Genomic DNA, 23566 nt, shown 5'->3' with positions numbered 1-23566 from the left:
CTTTAATTGCTAGTAACTCACACTTTTTAAGATTTAGGCATAAACCAGAGGCCTCAGAGAAATCACTAATCACAGTAAGAGCTGGTGGGATTTGGTTTGCATTCTTCAAGAAGAGTGTGGTGTCATCGGCTAACTGGCTGATGACGAGCTCCTTATCAGCTATGGTGATTCCTTGTACAACACTGTTTGAAATATTAGTTGCAAGAATTTGTGTACAAAGTAAAAATAAATATGGTGAAATAGGACATCCTTGGCGAATACCACGTTTCAGGTCAAATCTCGGGGTGGAGCCGTTAATCATTTTAATAGAACTATTGCCATTTGTGTATAAGGTTTTGACAGCTTTACAGAAAAACTTGCCGAAGCCAAATTTTTCCAAAGAGTGGAAAATAAATTGATGTTCAATTGTATCAAAAGCCTTATAAAAATCCAGGAAGAGAATGAAGCTATTGTCAGGTACCAAATCAGAGTAATCAAGTAAATCCAAAACCAGTCTAATGTTATTAGAAATGTGTCTGTTTCTCATAAAGCCTGATTGTGTCTCATCGATAATTGTGTCCAAAAACTCTTTAATTCTGTTAGCAAGTATTAAAGCCATAACCTTATTAACCTTGTCATTATTAAGCAGGGAGATGGGTCTCCAATTATCAATAAAGAGTAAGTCTTTGTTTGGTTTTGGAATAAGTGTTATGAGACCTTGAGTTAGAGAAGGAGGGAGGATGTTATTCTCTATACTTTCTGTAAAAACCTGCAGTAAAAATGGAGCCAGGAGATTAGAAAATGATTTATAAAACTCTGCAGTCAAACCATCTGTGCCAGGAGATTTATTGGCCTTAAGTGCAGAAATGGAATTACAAACTTCCTCCACAGTCAGAGGGCTGTCACAATAACTTCTATCTTCCACAACAATAGATTTTAGGTTTTTAATATTATTGAAAAATCCTGTTGAGACAGCCTCATTATATTTTGAGGCGTATAGTTTAGTATAGAATTCGGCACAGAAATGTGAAATTTCTCTAGGATTGTCAGAGACAATGCCATTAATATTTAGTTGATGAATAGAGTTTGTTTTTGATCTGTATTTTTCAAGTCTGAAAAAGTAAGCAGAATTTTGTTCACCCTCCTCCAGCCACCTCTTCCTGGATCTTATGAAAGCACCCTCAGCCTTGCGTCGATATAAACCGTCCAGTTTATTTTGAAGTTCTAGTAAACTTAATTTATCTTCCTCTGAGATTTCTTCTGGGGACTTCTAGTAATAAGAGGCAATTCTGCTTATTACTTCTTGTTCTTCAGCTTTCCTTAATTTAGCAATTTGACTCCCGTATCTTCTCAAGAATTTGCATGCTTCAAATTTAAAAAGTTCCCAATTGGTACAAAAGGACTTCTCTCTGTTAGCTTTGTTCCAATAATAAACAATTACTTTATTAATCTGCATGTTAACTATTTTATCTTTTAGTAAAGAATTATTTAGCTTCCAGTAAGAGAATTTATGAGGTATAGTATCCAGTGTAAACATTTGGACGTTAATGTGAATTGGTCTATGATCAGTGAGGGGGGTGGCAAGTATATTAACAGTAATATTATCTTTATCAATACAGTCAGAAACAAGCCAAAAGTCAACACGTGATTGCCTGGATCCTGTCTTATTGCTCCAAGTAAAGAGTCTATCATCTGGAAATTTTTCTCTCCAAATATCCACAAGATTAAAGTTTGCACTGTATGAAGACTGCTGCCCTGGAGGCCACCTATCAACCGTATTGTCTAAAGCAATGTTAAAGTCTCCACCAATTAAGAGGACTGAATTTGGGTATTTGGAGAGCCAGAAATTAATTCTTTCTTCTAAGGAGTCAAGTAATTTATCATTTTCAGTTTTATTATTGTAACCATATATATTTACTGCAATGAAAGTGCTGTTATTGTGTCTGATTAGTGAGCAGAGGTAGTGTCCCAAGGTGTCACAGTCAGAGTGTAACACATCTCCAGAAAAATAATTTTTAAGCGTGGCAACTCCAGCAGAACGCTCAGAGCCATGGGACAACCAGACTTCATTACCCCATTGTGATTTCCAAAAATTTGTATCAGCAGGTGTGGAATGACTCTCTTGGAAAAAGCAAAAATCTGTTTTAAATTGTTTGGCAAATAAAAACAAAGCTTTGCGTTTACATGTTTGTCTTAAACCCCTGGTATTAAGAGAAACAAATGAAAAAGACAAAGTTATTAGAAAAAAGAAAGAGAAAAAGTAAGTTCTAAACTTCTACAGCTAAGAACAGATCTATAGGATAAGGGGACCGGGTGCTGCACAATTTAGGTAGTAGAACAGTAAAAACCCTGAGTGACTAAGCTTTGCGTTTACATGTTTGTCTTAAACCCCTGGTATTAAGAGAAACAAATGAAAAAGACAAAGTTATTAGAAAAAAGAAAGAGAAAAAGTAAGTTCTAAACTTCTACAGCTAAGAACAGATCTATAGGATAAGGGGACCGGGTGCTGCACAATTTAGGTAGTAGAACAGTAAAAACCCTGAGTGACTAAGCTTATAAAAACACAGTATTTAACTATCTACTGTACTATGGTTTAAATATAGCTTTTCATAGATAAACACACTCTTCAACACAAAATAAAGCTTTAACCTGAGGGTGAAAATATCAAGTTCACCATGTAAACAAGCTTACAGAAATGTCATTTCGGAGACTGAATAAGCGTCTCTATGAAGGAGGGAAAACTTCTGATCCACTGATGAATCCTCGGCCTCCCACGAAATAAGCCGGCTTACCCTCCTTACGGGCTTTGTCTATCATCGGCCACAGTTTGTCACGACGTTCTCTGTCCTCCCTGGACAGATCTTCAGCGAACCTCAAATGATTGTCCTGCAGGTAGGAGGATGTTTTGGCTGCTTTCCATACAGCATCTCTGTAGATTCGGGAGGTGAACTGCACGATGATGCCTCTAGGTCTGGTGCTACCTTGTCGCTTGGCTCCGAGTCGGTGTACGGTGTCGATGACGTCAGGCAGCCTATGATTTTGTTCTGGCAGAACAGACTGGCATATCACAGTCACCTTTCCCCTTACGTCTTCTTTCTCAGCCTGCCAACTGTGGCACGCGTGCCTAGGGTTGCCGACCCCTGGTGTACAGTATCTTATGGATATATTACTCCAGTGTTTTTTCTCAAAGTTTTCTATGAAACTTTGCTGTTGAGGAGTACTTGGTGAGGGCTAGTTCTTTTAGGTTCAGCAGCTAACAAGATGGTGTATCGGTCAGGATACAGGAGGACAACAGGCTTCCACTGTGTTGGATTGTCACCGCCAGCTGTTTTATTGCCACACAATATTGCAGAACATAGACATAAAACCCCAGAGCCTTTTATACATTTGCACTGTCTACTGCTGTAACAAAATAAATTTCCCACGCTCGGGACTAATAAAGGTTATCTTATCTTATGCAACCGAGTCTCCCATACTGGCATCCTTACACTGGCTGCGAGTTAGGTTGTGAATTCATTTTAAGATTTTATTATGTGTTTTTAAGGCGTTGCATGGGTTAGGACCCTCAAACCTTTCTGATCTTTTAAATTGGTTCGCTCCTGCAAGATCACTGAAGTCTGTGGTTTAAAAGCTCTTAGCTGTCCCAACGTCCAGATTAAACACAGAGGATAAGAAAGGTCTGGCCTCTCTTATCTGGAAACAAAATTAACAAAATTGATTGAAAAACCTGTTGCAAAAATTCCTTTTTGTTTAGTTTTGTGAAGCTACTAATTGATGAACTAGATTACTGGTAGAATGATGTATAAATTAAACATGGTTTGCCCTCTTATGCATATTGTATTGATGTATCATGACTAGTGATGTGCAATACCACTGATTTACTTTCGGATCCGATACCAAGTAAACTTCAGGGTGGTATCGACGATACCTAGTACAAAAACTTATTTTATTTATTGTATCTCAAATTTTAGTGTCATCATGATAACAGGACATCAGACTACTTGTTCTTATCACATAATAAAGCTGAATTCATCATGGCACCTTTAAGTTCAAGAATTGCTATAATCTCTGCAACGTTCAGCTTTCAGAATTTGTCTTAAACAGCATAAAAGCATGGATCCATCACACCTTGTATCAGGAAAACGTTGATGAACTCTGAACAAATGAAACCACAACTTTAAAAAAAATGAGCTCCCAAAATTAATTGTTTCGACATCTTAAACACAAAATCATAAGTTTTAATACCTACAGCAAGTTTAAGGAAAAATAAAAGATTTTAAAGATGTTTCAAATTTTTCTCAAATATAAAACAGCAGATGGAACTTACATGCATCTTCTATGGGATTGTCTAAAAATATCTAAATTCTGGCTGTGCATCAACAAGAAAATGAACTTGATACTAAACTTTAAGATATATAAACATCCGGGTCAATTCTTACCACAGTTGCTGCCTCTGAATAAAAATCTGGACAAAAAGGGATCCACATTATTAAATAAGCTTATGTTTAATGTCAGGAGATGTGTTATTGAACTGGATTATGGAGCAGCCCCCCTACTGTAACTCAGTGTTACAAGGAAACTTCATAACTTTCAGGTCAGATTTTTAATAAGCTGCAGGAACCCTGTTCAGTGTGAGTGGAGAACAGCCAAGTCTCCTCCTCTGATAAACCTCCATCTGTGCCACTGAAAACAGTTCATCTGACTTTGACTGTAAACATGTTTCCATTTGTCACTTCAGCCTTTACTCTGAAATACAGGAAATGAAATCACAGCTCAAACTTCTTCATCCAACTGCTGGAACATAGCGAACCACTCGACATGAACACTGAAGCAGAACAATTTAGAAAGCTTAAAATGAGACTAGGGAACCATTTTCATTCATAGTTGCCTCATCAGATCTTTATAGGAGATTCACTCTGAACTCTGTGGAGCCTGATCTCAAGGGTTTTGAGTCTGACCCTGAAACCAGAAGAGGATCTTTCTGTCTCTTCATATTCACTGTGATGGGAGTGATTTCAGCCCTGAGTGATCACGCTGATGTTTGCACAGAGCAGATAATTTAGTGAATGTTTTGGGACATTGGTAACAGTGAAACAGTTTTTTAGTAACGTGGGATCGTTTGTGTTTGGAGTATGAACTGAGATTCCTGAAGCTCTTGTCACACTGGTCACAGCTGTAGTTTCCTTCCATGTGTGCACATTCATGCTTGTTACGATTAGCTGATTGTGAGAATCTTTTGTCACAGTGTCTGCACTTGTATGGTTTCTCCCCTGTGTGGACTCGTTTGTGTCTTTTAAGCTCACCTGCAGTAATGAAAGATGACCCACACTGATCACAGAGGTGCTTTTTTGTCCCACTGTGAATGAGTTCATGTCGTTTTAATCCCCTTAATGTGGTGAAGCTTCTCCCACATTCTTTGCAGTATTTCAGTTCTTCTCCAGTGTGTCTACGTTGATGTGTTTTTAGGTCAGCTTTCCAACTGAAAGTTTTTCCAGAGAGGTCACAATGAAAGTCTTTCCCACCACCACAGTGATGACAGGGTTGAGAACTGGATCCATCTGTGTCGCTCTGCTTCTAAACAAAGACACAAAGACAGTGTAAGTCAGTCCTTCAACATTTTTATCCTGAATGTCGCCTGAAATAAAGAGCAAATAAAAAACAAACAAAATCATAACTGAAATGAAAATCTGAATAATCACTCAGAGCTGCTGAGATTCGGGCATTTCGAGCAAAATAAAATTATATTAAAAAACTCGATTCAGGATTTTAATGAATTGATGTCATGTTATCCAAGCCAGAATCGATTTTAATCGTAAATCGATTATCAAAACCCAACCCTAGCTGAGACAATTTAATGAGCAGAGTTGTTCCAAACAGTCAGGCTAAAATGACAAGATAACAATATAAATACATACCTCACAGTAACTGCACTTGTTGAGTCTCTTTCTGGTGTGGATCTGTTGGTGTCGTCTCAGGTAACGTGGAGATTTAAAAGTCTTCTCACACAGGTCACATTTATAAGGTCTCTCCTCAGTGTGGGTAAACATGTGTTGTTGTAAGTCTCTGTCTGTGACAAACTGTTTGCCACACTGATCACAGCAGTACACATCATGTCCAGTGTGAATGCGTAGGTGTGTATTTCGGTTCCCTAACCGGCTGAAGGTTTTCCCACAGATGTCACAGCTGTATGCCTTAATTCCAGAGTGGGTAACTAGATGATTCTGTAAGTGGCTACTGTCAGTAAAAGCTCTCCCACACTGATCACAGCTGTACGCTTTAACTCCACTGTGGATGAGTTGGTGTGTTTTTAGGGAACGCTTCCAGGAAAAAGTCTTTTCACACAAGTCACAGCTGTACGGTTTCTCTCCAGTGTGGATGACCTGATGACATTTTAGTGTAGACTTAGCAGGAAAATCCTTCCCACAATCATCACAGGTGTGTGTTTTCTCTCCCTTTCTTGGTTGAGGTTTGTCGGCCTCCTGAGAGCGCTGACTTCTCGCTCCATGTTGGTCCTGCAGTGACAGAGATACAAACAGAGGCAGTGAGTGAAATGCAGTCGTGGAACAAACTCAACCTTCAAACTCCCTCCATTAACACTAGTTTTAAACCTGAAGGTGGAGTGTGGCACCAAACACCTTAAAGGTCTCTTATCCCCACCTGCTGGTAGTTCTAACACATTACATCCAACCTGGTGTTAAAAATAATTCATGACTTTTCAAACACTAAAATATTTTTTCCTTATTTTCCTTACTTTTACTCCCCACACAAAAAGGACTTTCTACTCATTGTATTTTCAAAACAGACTTTTTTACTTTTGGTTTGAGAAATTTGAGGGGAGTTATTTCATCACTAAGGGCATCAAACATCAAACCAATTTGAGCCTGAAAAGTAACACATGAAACACAATCCTGATCGTGTACTAATCACCAGGGTATGAAACATAAAAAGAGATGAAAGAGGCAAAACTGTGAGTCATAGTCAGGAGTTAAAGTGAGACGTTAGGGCTGCACAATTAATCGTTAGAAAATCGCGATCTCAATTCATACTTATGTGCGATCTCATTTACAAATGACAACGATTAAAAAAAAAGAAGAAACAAAAGATGACGATTGTACCGCATTTTGATCCGGGACATGAAAACAAGCGCTCACTCTTCCTGCTCAACAAATGACAAGGGCGGAGCCTTATACCACGTGATACAGAAGCCAGCTTGCTGATGCAGGGGAAAAAACAACGGAGAGCATGTGAGAGATGACGAAGCTGTAAAGGTCAAGAAAGTGACAGGAGAAAATCCGTCCCGGTCAACCACCCAAACATCAATAACGGGAACCTTATACAGCGCCGTCGAACTCCCGCAGGCACAAAGAAATTATGGAGGCTTTCACTTATCACCTGGCTAAAGATATGGCTCCCATCAACACTGTGCAAAACGAGGGATTTAGGAAAATGATCAACACCCTAGACCAGGGGTCGGCAACCTGCGGCTCCGGAGCCGCATGTGGCTCTTTAGTCCTTACAGTGCGGCTCCGCGTGGTTTGGGAAATAAATTAGAAGTATTTAGCTGAAGTGTATTTTATTTATGTTAGTTCTTTGTTAACTTGTAGTTCTAAATTGGAAGATTATTGTGATATTGAAATATAAAAATAAAATTATATTCTATTTTTTTTTTCCCGCTCAAAATAAGCGTCACACTGGCAGAAGCCGATATACCCCCCGAAACGCCGTGCAATTTATCGAGACTTTCAACCCCATGTAGGACAATTATGGATCTTCGGATCCACATTATGTCAGCAGCTGTTCTCCACCGTGAACTATGTTAAAAACAAACACCGCTCACGCCTCACAGATGACAGCTTATAGTCCTGCGAGAAGATGAAAGTGACTTCGTACAACCCCGATCTGCAGACGCTGTGCGCAGAGGTTCAGGAGCAGAAGTCCCATTGTAAACATATCAGGGCAGACCCGACGATGTTTGTACACTCAACAAAAATATAAACGCAACACTTTTGTCTTTGCTCCCATTCCCCATGGGATGGACGTAGAGACCTAAAATTCATTCCAGATACACAATATAACCATCCCTCCCAAACAGTGGTCACAAATCAGTCCAAATATGTGGTAGTGGGCACATCTGCCATATTGAGATAATCCATCCCACCTCACAGGTGTGCCACATCAGGATGCTGATCTGACATCATGAGTAGTGCACAGGTGTACCTCAGACTGCCCACAACAAAAGGCCACCCTGGAATGTGCAGTTCTTTGCGCTATTGGGGGTCTGGGGACCCAGAACCGGTCAGTCTCTGGTGTGACCACCATTTGCCTCATGCAGTGCAACACATCGTCGCATGGAGTCTATCAGATTGTCAATTGTGGCCTGTGGAATGTTGGCTGTGCGAGGTTGTTGGATATTCGTGGGAACTGGTACACGCTGTCGTATACGCCGGTCAAGCACATCCCGAACATGCTCAATGGGTGACATGTCCGGTGAGTATGCTGGCCATGCAAGAACTGGGACATTCTCAGCTGCCATCTGCCCTGAACAATGTGAACCATGATTCATCCGTGAAGCGCACACCTCTCCAACGTGCCAGACGCCATCGGATGTGAGCATTTGCCCACACAAGTCTGTTACGGCGACGAGCTGGAGTCAGGTCAAGACCCCGATGAGGACGACGGGCATGCAGTTGAGCGTCCCTGAGACGGTTTCTGACAGTTTGTGCAGAAATTGTTTGGTTGTGCAAACCAATTGTTCCAGCAGCTGTCTGGGTGGCTGGTCTCAGACGATCTTGGAGGTGAACCTGCTGGATGTGGAGGTCCTGGGCTGGTGTGGTTACACGAGGTCTGCGGTTGTGAGGCCGGTTGGATGTGCTGCCATATTCTCTGAAACGCCTGTGGAGACGGCTTATGGTTGAGAAATGAACATTCAATGCACGGGCGACAGATCTGGTTGACATTCCTGCTGTCAGCATGCCAATTGCACGCTCCCTCATTGCTTGTGGCATCTGTGGCATTTTGCTGTGAGACAAAACTGCACATTCCAGGGTGGCCTTTTGTTGTGGGCAGTCTGAGGTACACCTGTGCACTACTCATGATGTCAGATCAGCATCCTGATGTGGCACACCTGTGAGGTGGGATGGATTATCTCAATATAGCAGATGTGCCCACTACCACACATTTGGACTGATTTGTGACCACTGTTTGGGAGGGATGGTTATATTGTGTATCTGGAATGAATTTTAGGTCTCTACGTCCATCCCATGGGGAATGGGAGCAGTAACAAAGGTGTTGCGTTTATATTTTTGTTCAGTGTATGAACATACTTTTCAGCATCTCTTTATTGACCACTTTTCACACAGCCGGCTGTAGCTTTTCAGTTCACAGCCTGACACACACCAACACAACAGCATAGAGAGCACAGACTTTAAGGCGGCGAGGCGTGATTGCGGGTCCCGCTCAGATGCATCTGCCTCCCCTGCAGCAGCGCTGCAGACCACGCCCCGCCACACACATTAACCAGGTAAAATACATATTTAGGCAGAATTTTGCAAATATCTATTTTTCATCTTTTAGCAGCATAGTGCTTTTTTCCAGTTATTTTTTTTTAAAGTCAGGTCAAGGCTCCAAAAGCCCAAAGGCGATATAAGGGTGGCGGCTCACAACAGTTTTTCTTTGCTACCTGGATCATTTTAGTTCAGCTGGGTGTCTTTCCTTTTGTTATATTTCTTTAAGAGTTCAAAATGTGTTAATTACAGAAATAAAATGTAATTTTCTCTGTAGCACTTCATGGACTTCATAAGCAACACACCTTAGTTGTTCACACAAAGCATAAAGGTAAAAACAATATATACAGTGTTATCTTCATTTGAGATGTCAAAAAGTATTTGCGCCCCCATCGTTTTCTTTTGCGTGGAACCCGGGTCCAAATGGCTCTTTGGGTGTTAAAGGTTGCTGACCCCTACCCTAGACAAACGCTACACAGTGCCATCCTGCAACTATTTTTCAAATGTTGCACTACCTGCTGTGTACACGCAGTGTCGAGCAACGGTGGAGACGAAATTGTTCTTATGTTCAGTCTCAACTATTACGAAGTTGATGTGCAGTTAATAAGTGTAATAAATATTTATATTAGAAAAGAAAATCGTGAGAGAATCGTAATCTCAATTCTAAGCAAAAAAATTGTGATTCTCATTTTATGCAAAATCGTGCAGCCCTATGAGACGTTGTTCTTCTTTCTTTTTTGCACAGCACCTGAACAAACAGGTAATTTCAAATGCAGCGTTTCTATCAACAAACATCAGCAAACACACAAACTGTTTGTGTGCAGTTTGTCTCACAGTGTGTTGCTGGCTAAAGGTCCAGCTGCTGTACATCACAGGGAGAGAAAAGAAAGAGAGCTAACTTCACTCAGAGATGGAGAAAGATAAGACACACAGGACAGGAGAGGAAGAAGAGAGGTTAGATTTAAAGGGAAGGACTGCTCAGTGGGATGTGATCAACTGGAGATTAAAGCTTACATGTAAGTCCTCATGTGTTGAAATCAGATATTGGGTCTGTACTAGAGATGGCACGATACCACTTTGTTATGTCCGATACCAATATCATAAATTTGGATATCTGCCAATACCAATATGAATCTGATACTGTGTGTTTTTAATCAATAAAACTGACCACCACTGGTGGTGGTCAGAGGGCCCGGTGGCGCCAGTGTCCGGCAGCCTCGCCTCTGTCAGTGCGCCCCAGGGTGGCTGTGGCTACAATGTAGCTGCCATCGCCAGTGTGTGAATGTGTGTGTGAATGGGTGAATGACTGAATGTAGTGTAAAGCGCTTTGGGGTCCTATGGACTAGAAAAGCGCTATACAAATACAGACCATTTACCATTTACATTTTTTAATATCATGCTCAAGTAAAAAAAAAAACAAAAAAAACCACTAAATGTATTCTGTTATACCTGTATGCAAAAAATACACTGCACCCAAAATATTTCATAGTTCAGCAATACTGACCAATCTAATGAATGTAAACCTACTCCATCCTCCCTATTCTGGTATTTTAAAGAGTAAGCAACCTAACTAATAGGGCTCTAAAACTCCCAGCAAAAAAAAAAAACAAAAACAAAAGGCAACCACCCACCCTCCACCTCATGATACTTGCAAGGAAATCAATTATTTTTCAAGAACATTTAAATAGATTCAACATCTTCAACAGATTTGCAGACTGCACAGATGGTACCTTCCCAAAGGAAAAAGTAGTATAGCTTACTAGGGTATATTAGACTTGATAGTTACGATATACAGTAATGAACTTCTATACATTTTACATCAGATTAAAACTTTGGGTGTAAGCTTCGTATAATTATTTATTAAAAGATAGACATTTTAAATGAGAATAAGAAAGAAAAGCATGTAAGTCCTCATGTGTTGAAATCAGATCTTGGGTCTGTACATGTGTCATTATGTCTTTTTTTTCAGATTATGAAACATGCTGCAAAACAATCTGAGGCAGATTAACTGTGCCGCCTCAGATGCAGCCTTTTCCAGGCAGTAGAATTGCTAACATGCTAACACAGTTTAATGAGCAGAGTTGTTCCAAACAGTCAGGCTAAAATGACAAGATAACAATATAAATACATACCTCACAGTAACTGCACTTGTAGAGTCTCTTTCTGGTGTGGATCTGTTGGTGTAGTCTCAGGTAATGTGGAGATTTAAAAGTCTTCTCACACAGGTCACATTTATAAGGTCTCTCCTCGGTGTGGGTAAACATGTGTTGTTGTAACTGTGAGCCTGTTGTAAACTGTTTGCCACACTGATCACAGCAGTACACATCTTCTCTGGTGTGAATGCGTAGGTGTGTATTTCGGTACCCTTTCCGGCTGAAAGTTTTCCCACAGATGTCACAGCTGTATGCCTTAATTCCAGAGTGGGTAACTAGATGATTCTGTAAGTGGCTACTGTGAGTAAAAGCTCTGCCACACTGATCACAGCTGTACGCTTTAACTCCACTGTGGATGAGTTGGTGTCTTTTTAGAGCAACCTTCCAGGAAAAAGACTTTCCACACAACTCACAGCTGAACGGTTTCTCTCCAGTGTGGATGACCTGATGATATTTTAGTGACTCCTTCAGAGTAAACTTCTTCCCACACTTGTCACAGCTGTATGTTTTCTCTCCCTTTCTTCTGTGAGGTTTGTCGGCCTCCTGAGAGCGCTGACTTCTCGCTCCATGTTGGTCCTGCAGTGACAGAGATACAAACAGAGGCAGTGAGTGAAATGCAGTCGTGGAACAAACTCAACCTTCAAACTCCCTCCATTAACACTAGTTTTAAACCTGAAGGTGGAGTGTGGCACCAAACACATTAAAGGTCTCTTATCCCCACCTGCTGGTAGTAGAAACACATTACATCCAACCTGGTGTTAAAAATAATTCATGACTGTTCAAACAGTAAAATCATTTTTTCCTTACTTTTACTCCCCACATTAAAAAAAGGACATTCTACTCATTGTATTTTCAAAACAGTCTTTTTACTTTTGGTTGGAGGAATTTGAGGAGAGTTATTTCAGAATCAGAATCAGAATACTTTATTTATCCCTGGGGGAAATTATTTTTTGTTACAGTGCTCCATTATAAACCAACATTAAGACAAGACAGACAATATGCTAACTAAGAATAGTACAATATATACATATATATACATACATACATACATACATAAGTCACTCATAAATAAATAGCTGGAAAAGAAACATGTGTAGTTGTAGCAGTAACCAGTGTGTTAAGTGGATGCGTTGTACAGGGAGATGGCCACAGGCAGAAAAGATTTCCTGTGTCGTTCAGTGGTGCTTTTCGGTAATCTCAGTCTCTCACTGAACGAGCTCCTGTGACTGACCAGCATGTCATGGAGTGGGTGGGAGGTGTTATCCAACATTGTCTTTATCTTGGACAGCATCCGCCTCTCCGACACCACCTTGAGGGAGTCCAGCTCCATCCCCACAACATTGCTGGCCTTACGGATTAGTTTATTAAGTCTGTTGGCATCTGCGACCCTCAGCCTGCTCCCCCAGCATGCAACAGCATAGAGGATCGCACTGGCCACAACAGACTCATAGAAAATCCTCAGCATTTTCTGGCAGATGTTGAAGGACCTCAGTCGCCTCAAAAAATAGAGACGACTCTGGCCCTTCCTGTAAAGTGCTGTGGTGTTTTTAGCCCAGTCCAGTTTATTGTCAATGTGAACTCCAAGGTATTTATAGTCCTCCACAATGTCAACACTGACCCCCTGGATTGAAACGGGGGTCAAGTGTTTCCTGGTCTTCCTGAAGTCCACGATCAGTTCCTTGGTCTTTGCCACGTTGAGCTGCAGATGATTCTGCTCACACCACGTGACAAAGGAGTCGACCACAGCCCGGTACTCTGTCTCATCATCCCTGCTGATGCATCCAACCACCGCAGAGTCATCAGAAGACTTCTGAAGATAGCAGGTCTCCGTGCAGTGGCTGAAGTCTGTGGTGTAGAGGGTGAAGAGGAAGGGGGAGAGGACAGTCCCCTGTGGTGCCCCTGTGTTGCTGATCACCTTGTCAGACACACACTGTGGGAGACGTACATATTGTGGTCTTCCTGTCAGGTAATCAACAATCCAGGACACCAGAGAAGCATCCATTTCATCACTAACTGTGTTATTTAAAGACTGCATGAAGATCCTCTGCAGGTTAGTGCAGGATAAACAGGTTCGTTTGCTGAACTGTGATGGATTTAAAGTAAAGGACAGTGTGTGACTGGTGCACAGTGACTGTGGTGCTCATGTCACAGTTAGATCACATCAAGTGTAGCAGAGATTCATTTAAACTGAAGCTCATGATGCTGACATCCATTCACTGAGTTCCACCTTCATACCAACAGTATAGTGTCTAATATAAAGACAGTGTACTGTCAGTGTAGAGGATGGAAATCAGCCAGGACAGCTCATGAAACATCTGCTGACATCTGGTTGAATTCAGTTGTGTACATCCACAGAGAGCAGCAGGTCAGCTGATCACAGCCTGTACTTGAAGAAAATCTACTGGAGCTCTCAACAGAAATTATTGTGAGCTGTGATTCTTTTCCCCACGCTGAGCCACTACAGCTGATTTTAGGGTTCCCACCTGCTCAATCCCACTTTAACCTCTTCCCTGCTCATGTTCCTGTTTAGAGGCAAAGTCACCCTCTACAATGTAGGCAACAGAAAATACACATATGTTTTATTTTCCTTCATTTTCTAATTAACTGATTCAAACAGAGAACCTTTATTAGAAATAAATAGTTTTTACTTCATTTACTAATCTTATCTTATTATTACATTAACAAAGCACAAGGTTCAGTTAACTTTGGATAAAAACATGTGGTTAAAATGTTCTTCAAGAAGCTACTTTTACTTTTTTACTCTGATTACATTTCAGAGCCTGTACTTTTTCACTGTTACTTAAGTAAAGAAGTTGAATGAATACTTTTACTGAAGTATTTATAACACTAATATCTGTACTTCCACTTAAGTATAGAGTAAATGTACTTTTGCCTCCTCTGATCATTTCTATAATATTATTTATATCAGTGATGGCCAAATGAAGCTTTCTGAAACACTGAAGCTTGTATTGAAAAGGGTTCATTACTCAAAGCTTTTCAACACAGTCCTCTTTGGTGACATCTGCTGGCCAAAAATATGAAGAGCAGCTTGAATCTACAAATCCTAATGAAGCTTCATTATAATTGCCCACTCTACAGATGCTCAGCTGAGAGCTTCTGCCTGATATCGGGCTGCTGTTGAGGTGCTTTGAACGTGTATTTTTTGGGGTGATGAAAAAACTGTTAGGTTTAATGTATGTGTTGTAGGTTGCCATTTAAAAAGCTACACAATGCCATTTAGAAAGCTAGAATGCTTCTGTTTGCTATCTAGGTAACCTACGCATATGACTACATGCATGACATTGATAAGGGGAACAAGCAGCCTTGAGAAGAACAGATTCTACCAACAACAATCTGGGAGAGCTGCACTCTCATCATATAACCACACACAATGTATAATCACGCTTGCACAGCACAATCACTTCGTAACCAGTTATAGTAGTTTCTCATAGGTAATACAGCAACAAGCTTTATGAACATTCATGTGTGTAACCAATAAAAACAACCTGCAGGGGGAAAGCAAGTTGAAGTGGGTTGGAGACAATTGCTTCCCCCTCGCAAGTGAAAACTTGAGCTCTGTGTGACCTCGTTCCTGAGTGAGTTTCTGTTTATCCAGCAGTATCAGGGGTAAAACTCTGACAAATGTCCATTTGATTATTAATAATGTTGATGAATAAACCTTCCTGATTTTAACATGTGCTGTGGTCTCTAAAAAAACAACATAATATACAACACAGTCATATAACAGGTTGGGAGGATGAGAGTTTTAGACGTGACTGAATATTTGGTGAAACTGTGATATTTTCCTCACCTCCTGTGTTGAGCTCATTGTTTCCTCTGTAGTGACTCAGCTGAGTCCAGATGGCTGAAAATGTTCCTCTGCTGCTCCGTCAGACTCTTCTCCTCCTGCTGATCAGCTGGGACACAAAACAGATCTTTGTTAGGCTCTTTGAAGAGTCAAAGTGTCTCATATGTTCATCTGACAACACAAAGTACAAATTTCACTCTGATTGCTTGTAGAAATCTTGTGAGACGTGTTGTGCTGCAAAGTGAGGAAACTCTCTCACTCACTTATACTTCAGGAGGAACTTTGTGACATTGGCTCTAATATTCTAAGCAGCCCTTTACTATGACAGGGCCAGAAAGTCCTATTTGAAGGTTTGGGAGAAGGACCATGTTAAAGGTGGATTGGGGTTTATACACTTTGTTATGATACAGGTAAGGCTGTAAGAGCCTGAGAAGGTGTCCTGAATGAACCTCTAAAACCAGTTTTCAGCTAACGACTCTGCTTCAGTCTGGAAAACAGCAACTACAAGTTTAAAGACTCCATCAACAATTCACACCCAGCAACAGCCTGAACAGCTCCTCCTGTGGTTTCCACAAACAGGGACAGACCTGTTACTCCCCCACCCCACACTTTCAACTCCTTCAGTCCCACCACCTCCACTATTCCCCAACAACCACTGATTAAAGCTCATTGATCAAATGCTGTGATTGCAGCGACTCACTCACTGTTGTCGGGATGAAATATTATTTACTGTTACTATTCATAATCATTAGTAAAGCGCTATATAAAAATACAGGCCATTTACCATTTACAGGCCATTATTATTATTGTTGCATCATTTATGATTTATCATTATCACTTCATTGACACATTTATTGAAACTGTTGATGTTATGTTAAAGTCTGTATTTCAGGTGTTAGTATAACTACATTATAATCTTATATACACATATAAGCTCGGTCAAGTTAATTAATGGTTTGAAGCTACAGCTGGCGCGAGTTCGACTGATCTATGGAGCAAAGTTCAAGTTGAAAGAATTGCCCTACATGTTTACAGTACAATTTACCACATATTGAAGGCTGGTGTGTATGCTCAGCAGCCTGCTGCATTGAAGTTTGCCTGGTAATAGATGACTCAAACGGAGTCAGGAAGTATCCGGTTGTTCAGTCTGACGTCACTAGCCGTGTCTGGGTCTAAACTCCGCTGCAGGTCCATATATCAAACGATCACTATGGCATTACTGAGAGTTGAAAAACTGTCTAAAGTCTTTCATCTTTAATAAAATGATCAGCGTTCTGCTCTACCAGGTGTAACAATTGAGTTTAACATCCAGGCATCCATGAAAACGGAATTTATGACATTTAACGGAGGTAGAAGTTAGCAGGGAGTTAGCTCGCTAGTTTCTATCTAAATACAATATAGCATGTCCTGACTGCGGGGTTTTGGAAACAAATTAAAACGTACAGCTCTGTTATCACTTCCAGCATAAATGAAGACAGAAAACTAAACAGCAGTGACGTTTGTAGGGTTACTGAAGTTGGGCTAGCTGGTATATAATGATGTGCTACGTGACCGCTAGCGACACAGCTATGTTAGCATAATATAAACAAGCTAACTTTTTTCCACTCGATAAAAGTTAACGTGAGTGTTCTCGGTGGTCAGGAACAAATGTAATCGCATGGCAGGATGCTGTAAAAGGACCAAACTTCAGCCAGGAGAACAACTGAGATAATCCATCCACAATACGAGGTTAGTCATTCATATACTGCTGCATGGGCTGGGCTGTAGTTACAGCCTAAGGTTTTAAAAACTGAGCTTAAATAAATGATTAGCGGTAATAAAAGCCAAGGGAGGTCAACAGGGATCACTGACTGTTTTAGGAGCTTTTTGAGATCAAATAGAAGACAATACATAACATTAAACATGTTAAGAACACAAAAGCCATATTAAACGCAGACTACTTTAGGCCCGGAAGTAGGATTCGTCGTGTCATCACTGAACAACCGGGTACTTCTAAAATGTCTTTGTTTGTTGAGTGAGGTCATGTACTGAGGTTAAAACACAGACATAAGTCGGCCTGCACACATAGTAGACTTGTGTTGCTTGTAAACGGCATGCTCATGTTCTGTTTTGAAGTGCAGAGGGAGTGGAATAACAGGCAGCATCTGGAGGAACAGAGGAAGTAGCTGTTCTTTTTTAGAATATGTCCTCGCTGGAGTTACTGGAACATGCATCTGCGGTGACGCATATTACAAGTATAAATATCACACCCACCTATTGTTCGCGGGAGATCGAGGCTGATGTTTTGCAGAGCCTATCTTCACCACATATATGTGTTTTAATAAAATCATTTGTGTTGACCCACTATGGACTTTCAGTCGTATGTCTCTTCTCAAATTCGAACCACAACACTGAACGGTAATCATGGCCATTGATTAATGAGCTTTGATCAGTGGTTTAAGTGCTTTCCTTCCTGCTTTGACTGCAGCTGTGTTTGACACAGGAAGACATTTTTACATTCTTCATGATTATACTTTATTCTTTTTGGGGGAAGTGCAGCTTTAAACCTTCACATGATTCAAGTAAATCCAACAAATCAATCTGAACGATCACAAGTGGGAAAAACTTCTGTAGACAAAATGAAATCAAACCCAACATTCAATCCACAACATGATTAAAAACATGATTCTCCCAAATCACCAAGAGCTGCACATTAACCACCACAATATATTTTTATTCTCTGTGCTTTCAAATATGAACACTGTTTACTTTCATCTCTGTTTCATTAGTTTTTGTTAACATCTTCCTGTGCATCACTTTACAGCAGCCAGACTCATTAAAATGAGACTTTGTAGGAGTTCACTTCCTCTCATGTGTTCATCCACAGCAGCTGGACTCTTCTCTCAACGTGTTCACAATAAACTGTGAACAGACACCGAGGAGAGCAGCAGAAGACCTCATTCAGGAGCTAAACTCAACATGAACTGAACTCATAGTAAAGTTAGCTCGGTGCTTACCTTTAGATGAGCCCACAAACCGAGAGAAACTCCGCGATGAAGCTGCAACTCTTTCCAAACACAGGAAACAGATCAGGGAGCAGAGACCCACGTGGTTCACGCTGATCTCAGCTACGATCCAGGAGACAAGGGTGGGCAGATCGATGCAGATATCGATCCAAACGGTGGTTTAGTTTGTTTTATCATCCAAATTCCCTACTTTACTCGCTTAGGACGAAACGGTAGCTCCGTCTGTGCAAACTGTGTACGGCATATGATCCCGGAACAGACTTCTTCTTCTTTATATTGTTTGCACCATTTTGTTGTTTGGCGGTTGTTAAACAACAAAATGGTGCATTACCGCCACCAACTGCTGTGGAGTGGAACGTCGACACACAAATCCTCCCTCAATGTATACTCTGTTTTAAGAACTGGAATAAGACCTTAAAACGTTCACTTCTTGAACCCTTTTGCAGTAAACTTACATTTTGAACAGCAGGCGCGTCAACATTATCCCCCTATTCAGCTTCTCGGCGACTCAAAGGTTTGACAGTCACCAATAGTAGTGATCAAACCAATATTTCCAAATCTTATTCCAGATATGACCACCTCCTCTCTCCTACTCGTTCCTGTGCTTCTCATTTCTCCTACCCTCCTTAAATTTCTTTCTCCCTCCCACTGTTTTTGTCATGTTTCCTTTATTTCTTGCCTTATTATACTCGTTATCTGTCTGACAGAAGTTAAAAGCCAGTTCAGTTAACCCATGTTTTGTGGCTTTCTTCACAACTCTGTCGTTTCATTTCCTCTGACTCCATAGTGAGCTGGATCCATAAAAAGCCAACTATAAGTCCCATCATGTGTATTTCGTTAAATGTTTGCTGAACCTCTGTTAGTACATCTGCTCTACTTTCTGAGTGGCTACACTGTAAACTGGCCAATGAAGAGCTTCAGTCTGAACAAATGCCTGATTGTAACGGTCACATGTCTTCTACCCACTGAACAGCTGACAGTACTGGAAGCATTTCTCCAGTGTGTACTGACGGTCCACCATTGATCCTTTTCAGGGACTACAAATGCTACCCCGGTTTGACTGGCTGTATTCTTTGATGCCAGCCCCCAGGCCTCTGGTAGAGGACCTGAGCTTGAATGATAAACCACCTGCACGGGCGAGAGGGGAATTTATCATCTTTCTGTCTGGTTGGGGTTTTTTTTAGCATCTATTTTTTATTATTTGGTAAGAGTGAATTCTGGTCCACACTAGTTAGTGGTGGCAATGCCCCACCTCCTTATTTGCAAACCGTCAAAAAAAGTGAGCATGCACCAGGAGAGGAAGACTGTGTCCAAATTCAGGGGACTGATACTTCAAATGCCGTATTTGTAGGCAATTATGTCACAGTGATGCGATGAAGGCTTTCCAAAGTCGAAGAGTCCTCCGAATGTGGTGACGAACGTGTCCTACTTTTCCACACATTTCAAGGATGGGTCTGGTGTATCCTTTGTGGCCCACCATATCCGAGGATTCACTGCGAGTCATACAGGAGAATTTTTCCTCATAAGAATAGCAGACAAAGTAGGAGTTACTGCTGGAGAGGAATACACTATTAAATGAAGTATACGAAAATCTGGTCGTATAAAAGTTACATTTTTGTAGCGGTTGTGTTGTTAGACTTTGGGCATTTGCATATGGTTTTTAAAAAAAATTAATATAATCTTTGTAAAAACTGCTCGTAGACTCGCTTGTATGGTGGGTCCTGTGATTTTTCATGTATTGCCGCTAACACACAGCTGATTTAGATTTTTAGAATTAACCTTTTTGTGATATGCTTTGGTACCAAAGAGCAAACGGCTCAATTTATTAAAATCAGGCAATAACAATAACCTCTTCACTGGGGTGAAGAATCCAGCCACTGTGGCATGGAGGTACAAGAATAAATCAATTTACACATCATATTGATTTGGGTACAATTTATTAACCCTCATGCTGTACAGAACCTGTGGTGTCCAGATTGTAGATGGATTTAGGGATAGATATTTGATGGCACCTGTGTGTGAAGTCCAATAGACTTGGACATAGAGGATTGGGTCAGGGTCCGAGGATTCGTGCGATCTAAGGCAGGATCAATAACACAGTTTAAGTAACCACCCAATATTAAAAGATGGCGAAGGACCTCATTGAAAGCCACACGGGCCCGCGCTGTCTTAGCAGTGTGGTTGGTGAACACAGAAATGGTCATATTATTTATCTGAACCGTCTGCAGCTCCCTGGCCTTCTGGAGAATCCTAGCACAGTCCGCGTAATAGTGCAGCTTCACAATCATAGCGCGGGGACTGTTCCATCTCCGTAACTGTGCTTCTGAGGCCAGCGAATTCCTGCTGCATGGTCATTATGTCTGAGGAAAGGTCAGTTTTTAGTTGCTGTATGTTGGACCTGATAGACGTGAGATTCTCTGCAAATGCTGCCGTCAGTTCCTTTTTAAACAGTGCTGAAATTTCTTTACGAAGTTCAGAGAAGAGTTCAGCCTTCGTGAACGTCTCCGTATCGACGAGCAGCGTGTTGGGCGACCCAGGCAGTGGCGAAGTTTTACCATGAGGCGGGGATGCAGTGTTAGCAGCAAGCCGCAAGTTTGACTGAGAGGTGTTTGCGCTCTTATTAACCTTACGCGACATTCTAAACGCAAAAAGCAAAAACATTCTTGTCTCGGAACTATACAAAACAGTTGATATATCAAAAAAACCCAAAAAAACGTCAAAATGTGCTTGGAAATACTCGATAATAACTAGACTCTGTAGGAACTACTAGGGGAGGTAGGATCTAGATTCTGTGTTTTTAACAGAGGGGTTACCTCAGTATGTTTAAAATAGGACGGAACACAGCCTTGCCTCAGTGAATTGTTGATGATGGATAGTAGTGTGGGACCATTGCTGGTGAGAGTCCCAGACAGGACAGAGGGAGGTAATATATCTAAGGAGCATGATGAGGATTTCATTTTACCTATTACTGCAATTAAGTCATTGAGTGTGTTTGGAGAAAAAGAAGTAAATGACCCGGGACAACAAGGGGCATCTTCATAAGGGGAGGCACTTGAGGAGATTTTGGATCTCAAGTCCATCAACTTATTTACAAAGTAATTGAGGAAAGTGAGGTTGATCTGATCACAACCTGGTGCACCTTGTCCCTGTGTATAAGCCCTTAGTGCACAGGGAGCCACCAGCCACCCGCACAGTGCAGAGATGGTCAGAGGAAAGCGAGGAGGCTCTTAATGACTGTTTTGAGTCTACTGTGTGGGAGGTGGTCTGTGAAACCACGGAGAGGACATCGACAGCCTGGGGACATGCATTACAACAAAACAATGTTGGCAAAGTCTGGAGAGGCCTCAGAACCATCTCAGGGCACAAACGTCAGAACTCTCTGCCTGGCAGGGATGTGAGGTGGGCAAATGAACTGCATCATTTCTTCAACAGGTTTGATTCATCCATGAGGCAGTCTCCAACATTGGCTGCAGACTCACCCACACCCACTGCTGCTGTTCCACCTCTGACACCTCAGATACTTAACACCTCCTCTACTCACCCTGGTCACTCCTCCCCACCCCCAACAACAGCATCCAATACACACTTAACACAAGGCTCCAGCCTGCCTCTCTCAACCACCCAGCTTAGGAGGGAAGTGAGGAGGATTAAAGCCAGGAAAGCTGCAGGTCTAGATGGCATCAGCTCAAGGGTTGTCATGTCCTGCGCAGACCAACTGTGTGGGGTGATGGAGCACCTCCTCAACCAGAGCCTGAGGCAGCTCTGGAAAACCTCCTGTGTTGTACCAGTGCCAAAGACCTCAACAGCTATGGGCCGGTGGCTCTGACATCCCACTTGATGAAGACCCTGGAGCGGCTGGTCCTGGCTCAGCTTCGGCGCCTGGTGAGCTCATCACTTCAGTTTGCCTAGCAGCAAAAACTGGTTTGCAAAAAGGCTGCAACTTCAGTGGTGTGGCTTTGTTCCGTCAGATACACAACAAAGCACTATTTTTGGTAGCACATGCTAGCGGGCCGTCGTTATTACCGTGTTTTTTTGGAAAATACGGCACACTTAAAATCAATCCTTTGATTTTTCTGAAAATCAACAGTGCCACTTATAATCCTGTGTGTCTTATGTATGAATTCTGGTTGTGTTTACTGACCTGGAAACGATTTTATGTAGTACACGGCGCTCGAAAAGGTTTTAGTATGACTTTTCTAAGCTACGAATCCGCACCGCTTGATGGATTGTTGGAGCATTACGGCTATCGTAGGCAGGAGCCTCGCGGGGTGATAAAAACTGTGCTTCAACATAATATTACCGTATTGTGTGTGTATAACCTCCTTTTAAGTTTTGTGGATATTCTACATGGTTATGCTGAAGATATGTTGGCCATTTTCCACTGGAAATGCCTTTTGGTTAAACTGTCAGCAAGGAATTTGCATTTGCACTGTTAATTTTTATATAACTGTAATGCACATAAAAACAGCTGCTTGTTTATGTGAAAATACATTGATGGGGTTTTTTGCACTAATAAAGTTGTAAAGTATTTTGTCTCGTGTCAATGATATCGTCAGTCACCTGGATTTTGGACTACCTCACTGACCGACCACAGTATGTGAGAACTCAGGGCTGTGTGTCGGAGAGGGTCGTCTGCAGTACGGGGGCCCCACAGGGAACCGTTCTGGCTCCGTTCCTCTTCACCATCTACACTGCAGACTTCTCCCACAACTCCACCCAGTGCTTCCTGCAGAAGTTCTCTGACGACTCTGCAATAGTCGGCCTCATCACTGATGGGGACGACAAGGAGTACAGTACAAAAGTGCATCACCCCATCACTAGGAGTCCCAGGCTTCTACCTTTCTACCTTTAAAACCCGCCTTCCAGCCAAATGAAGCTTTAGCTTCAGCCAAGTGGAAGCTAAATTGGCTAGTCATTCATATGTAAATTAGGTTGTTACCTGGGAATTCTGGAGGGAGGGGAGTGGGGGTGTGTGATTGAGGGGGTGGCGGAGCTGCTAAAAGCTGTGAACTTCCTTTTGTGTTCACTTTGATGCATTCTCAATCATCCATGGAAATAAATCTCCAAAAGTCACCAACTTGGAGTGTTTCAGTTTGCCATCTTAGGGAGAAATCAACA

General features: G+C 41.6%; 1 protein-coding gene across 8 annotated transcripts in view; it reads right to left on the bottom strand.

The window, feature by feature from the left end:
• Positions 1-23566, bottom strand: part of LOC113029484 (uncharacterized) — a 126181-nt gene that overhangs the window by 13325 nt on the left and 89290 nt on the right. The window contains exons 1-5 of one of the 8 annotated variants that reach the window (XM_080306661.1): positions 18440-18939; positions 15447-15552; positions 11615-12211; positions 5895-6491; positions 3907-5553 (exon numbers count right to left, since the gene is read on the bottom strand). The exons of 2 other annotated variants lie outside the window; for them this stretch is intronic. In XM_080306661.1, the coding sequence (XP_080162787.1) occupies positions 4975-5553; positions 5895-6491; positions 11615-12211; positions 15447-15464 (1791 nt within the window). In that variant the 5' untranslated portion in view covers positions 15465-15552; positions 18440-18939 and the 3' untranslated portion in view covers positions 3907-4974. Of the gene's footprint in view, positions 1-3906; positions 5554-5894; positions 6492-11614; positions 12212-15446; positions 15553-18439; positions 18946-23566 lie in introns of those variants that run through there. 5 more of the 8 variants (XM_080306663.1, XM_080306660.1, XM_080306651.1 and 2 more) reach the window with 5 other exon arrangements.

Source organism: Astatotilapia calliptera, chromosome 9 (assembly GCF_964374335.1).
Source record: "Astatotilapia calliptera chromosome 9, fAstCal68.1, whole genome shotgun sequence".
NCBI lineage: Eukaryota > Metazoa > Chordata > Actinopteri > Cichliformes > Cichlidae > Astatotilapia > Astatotilapia calliptera.
Note: the sequence above shows the minus strand (reverse complement) of the source record. Positions and strands in the feature narration are given on the sequence as shown.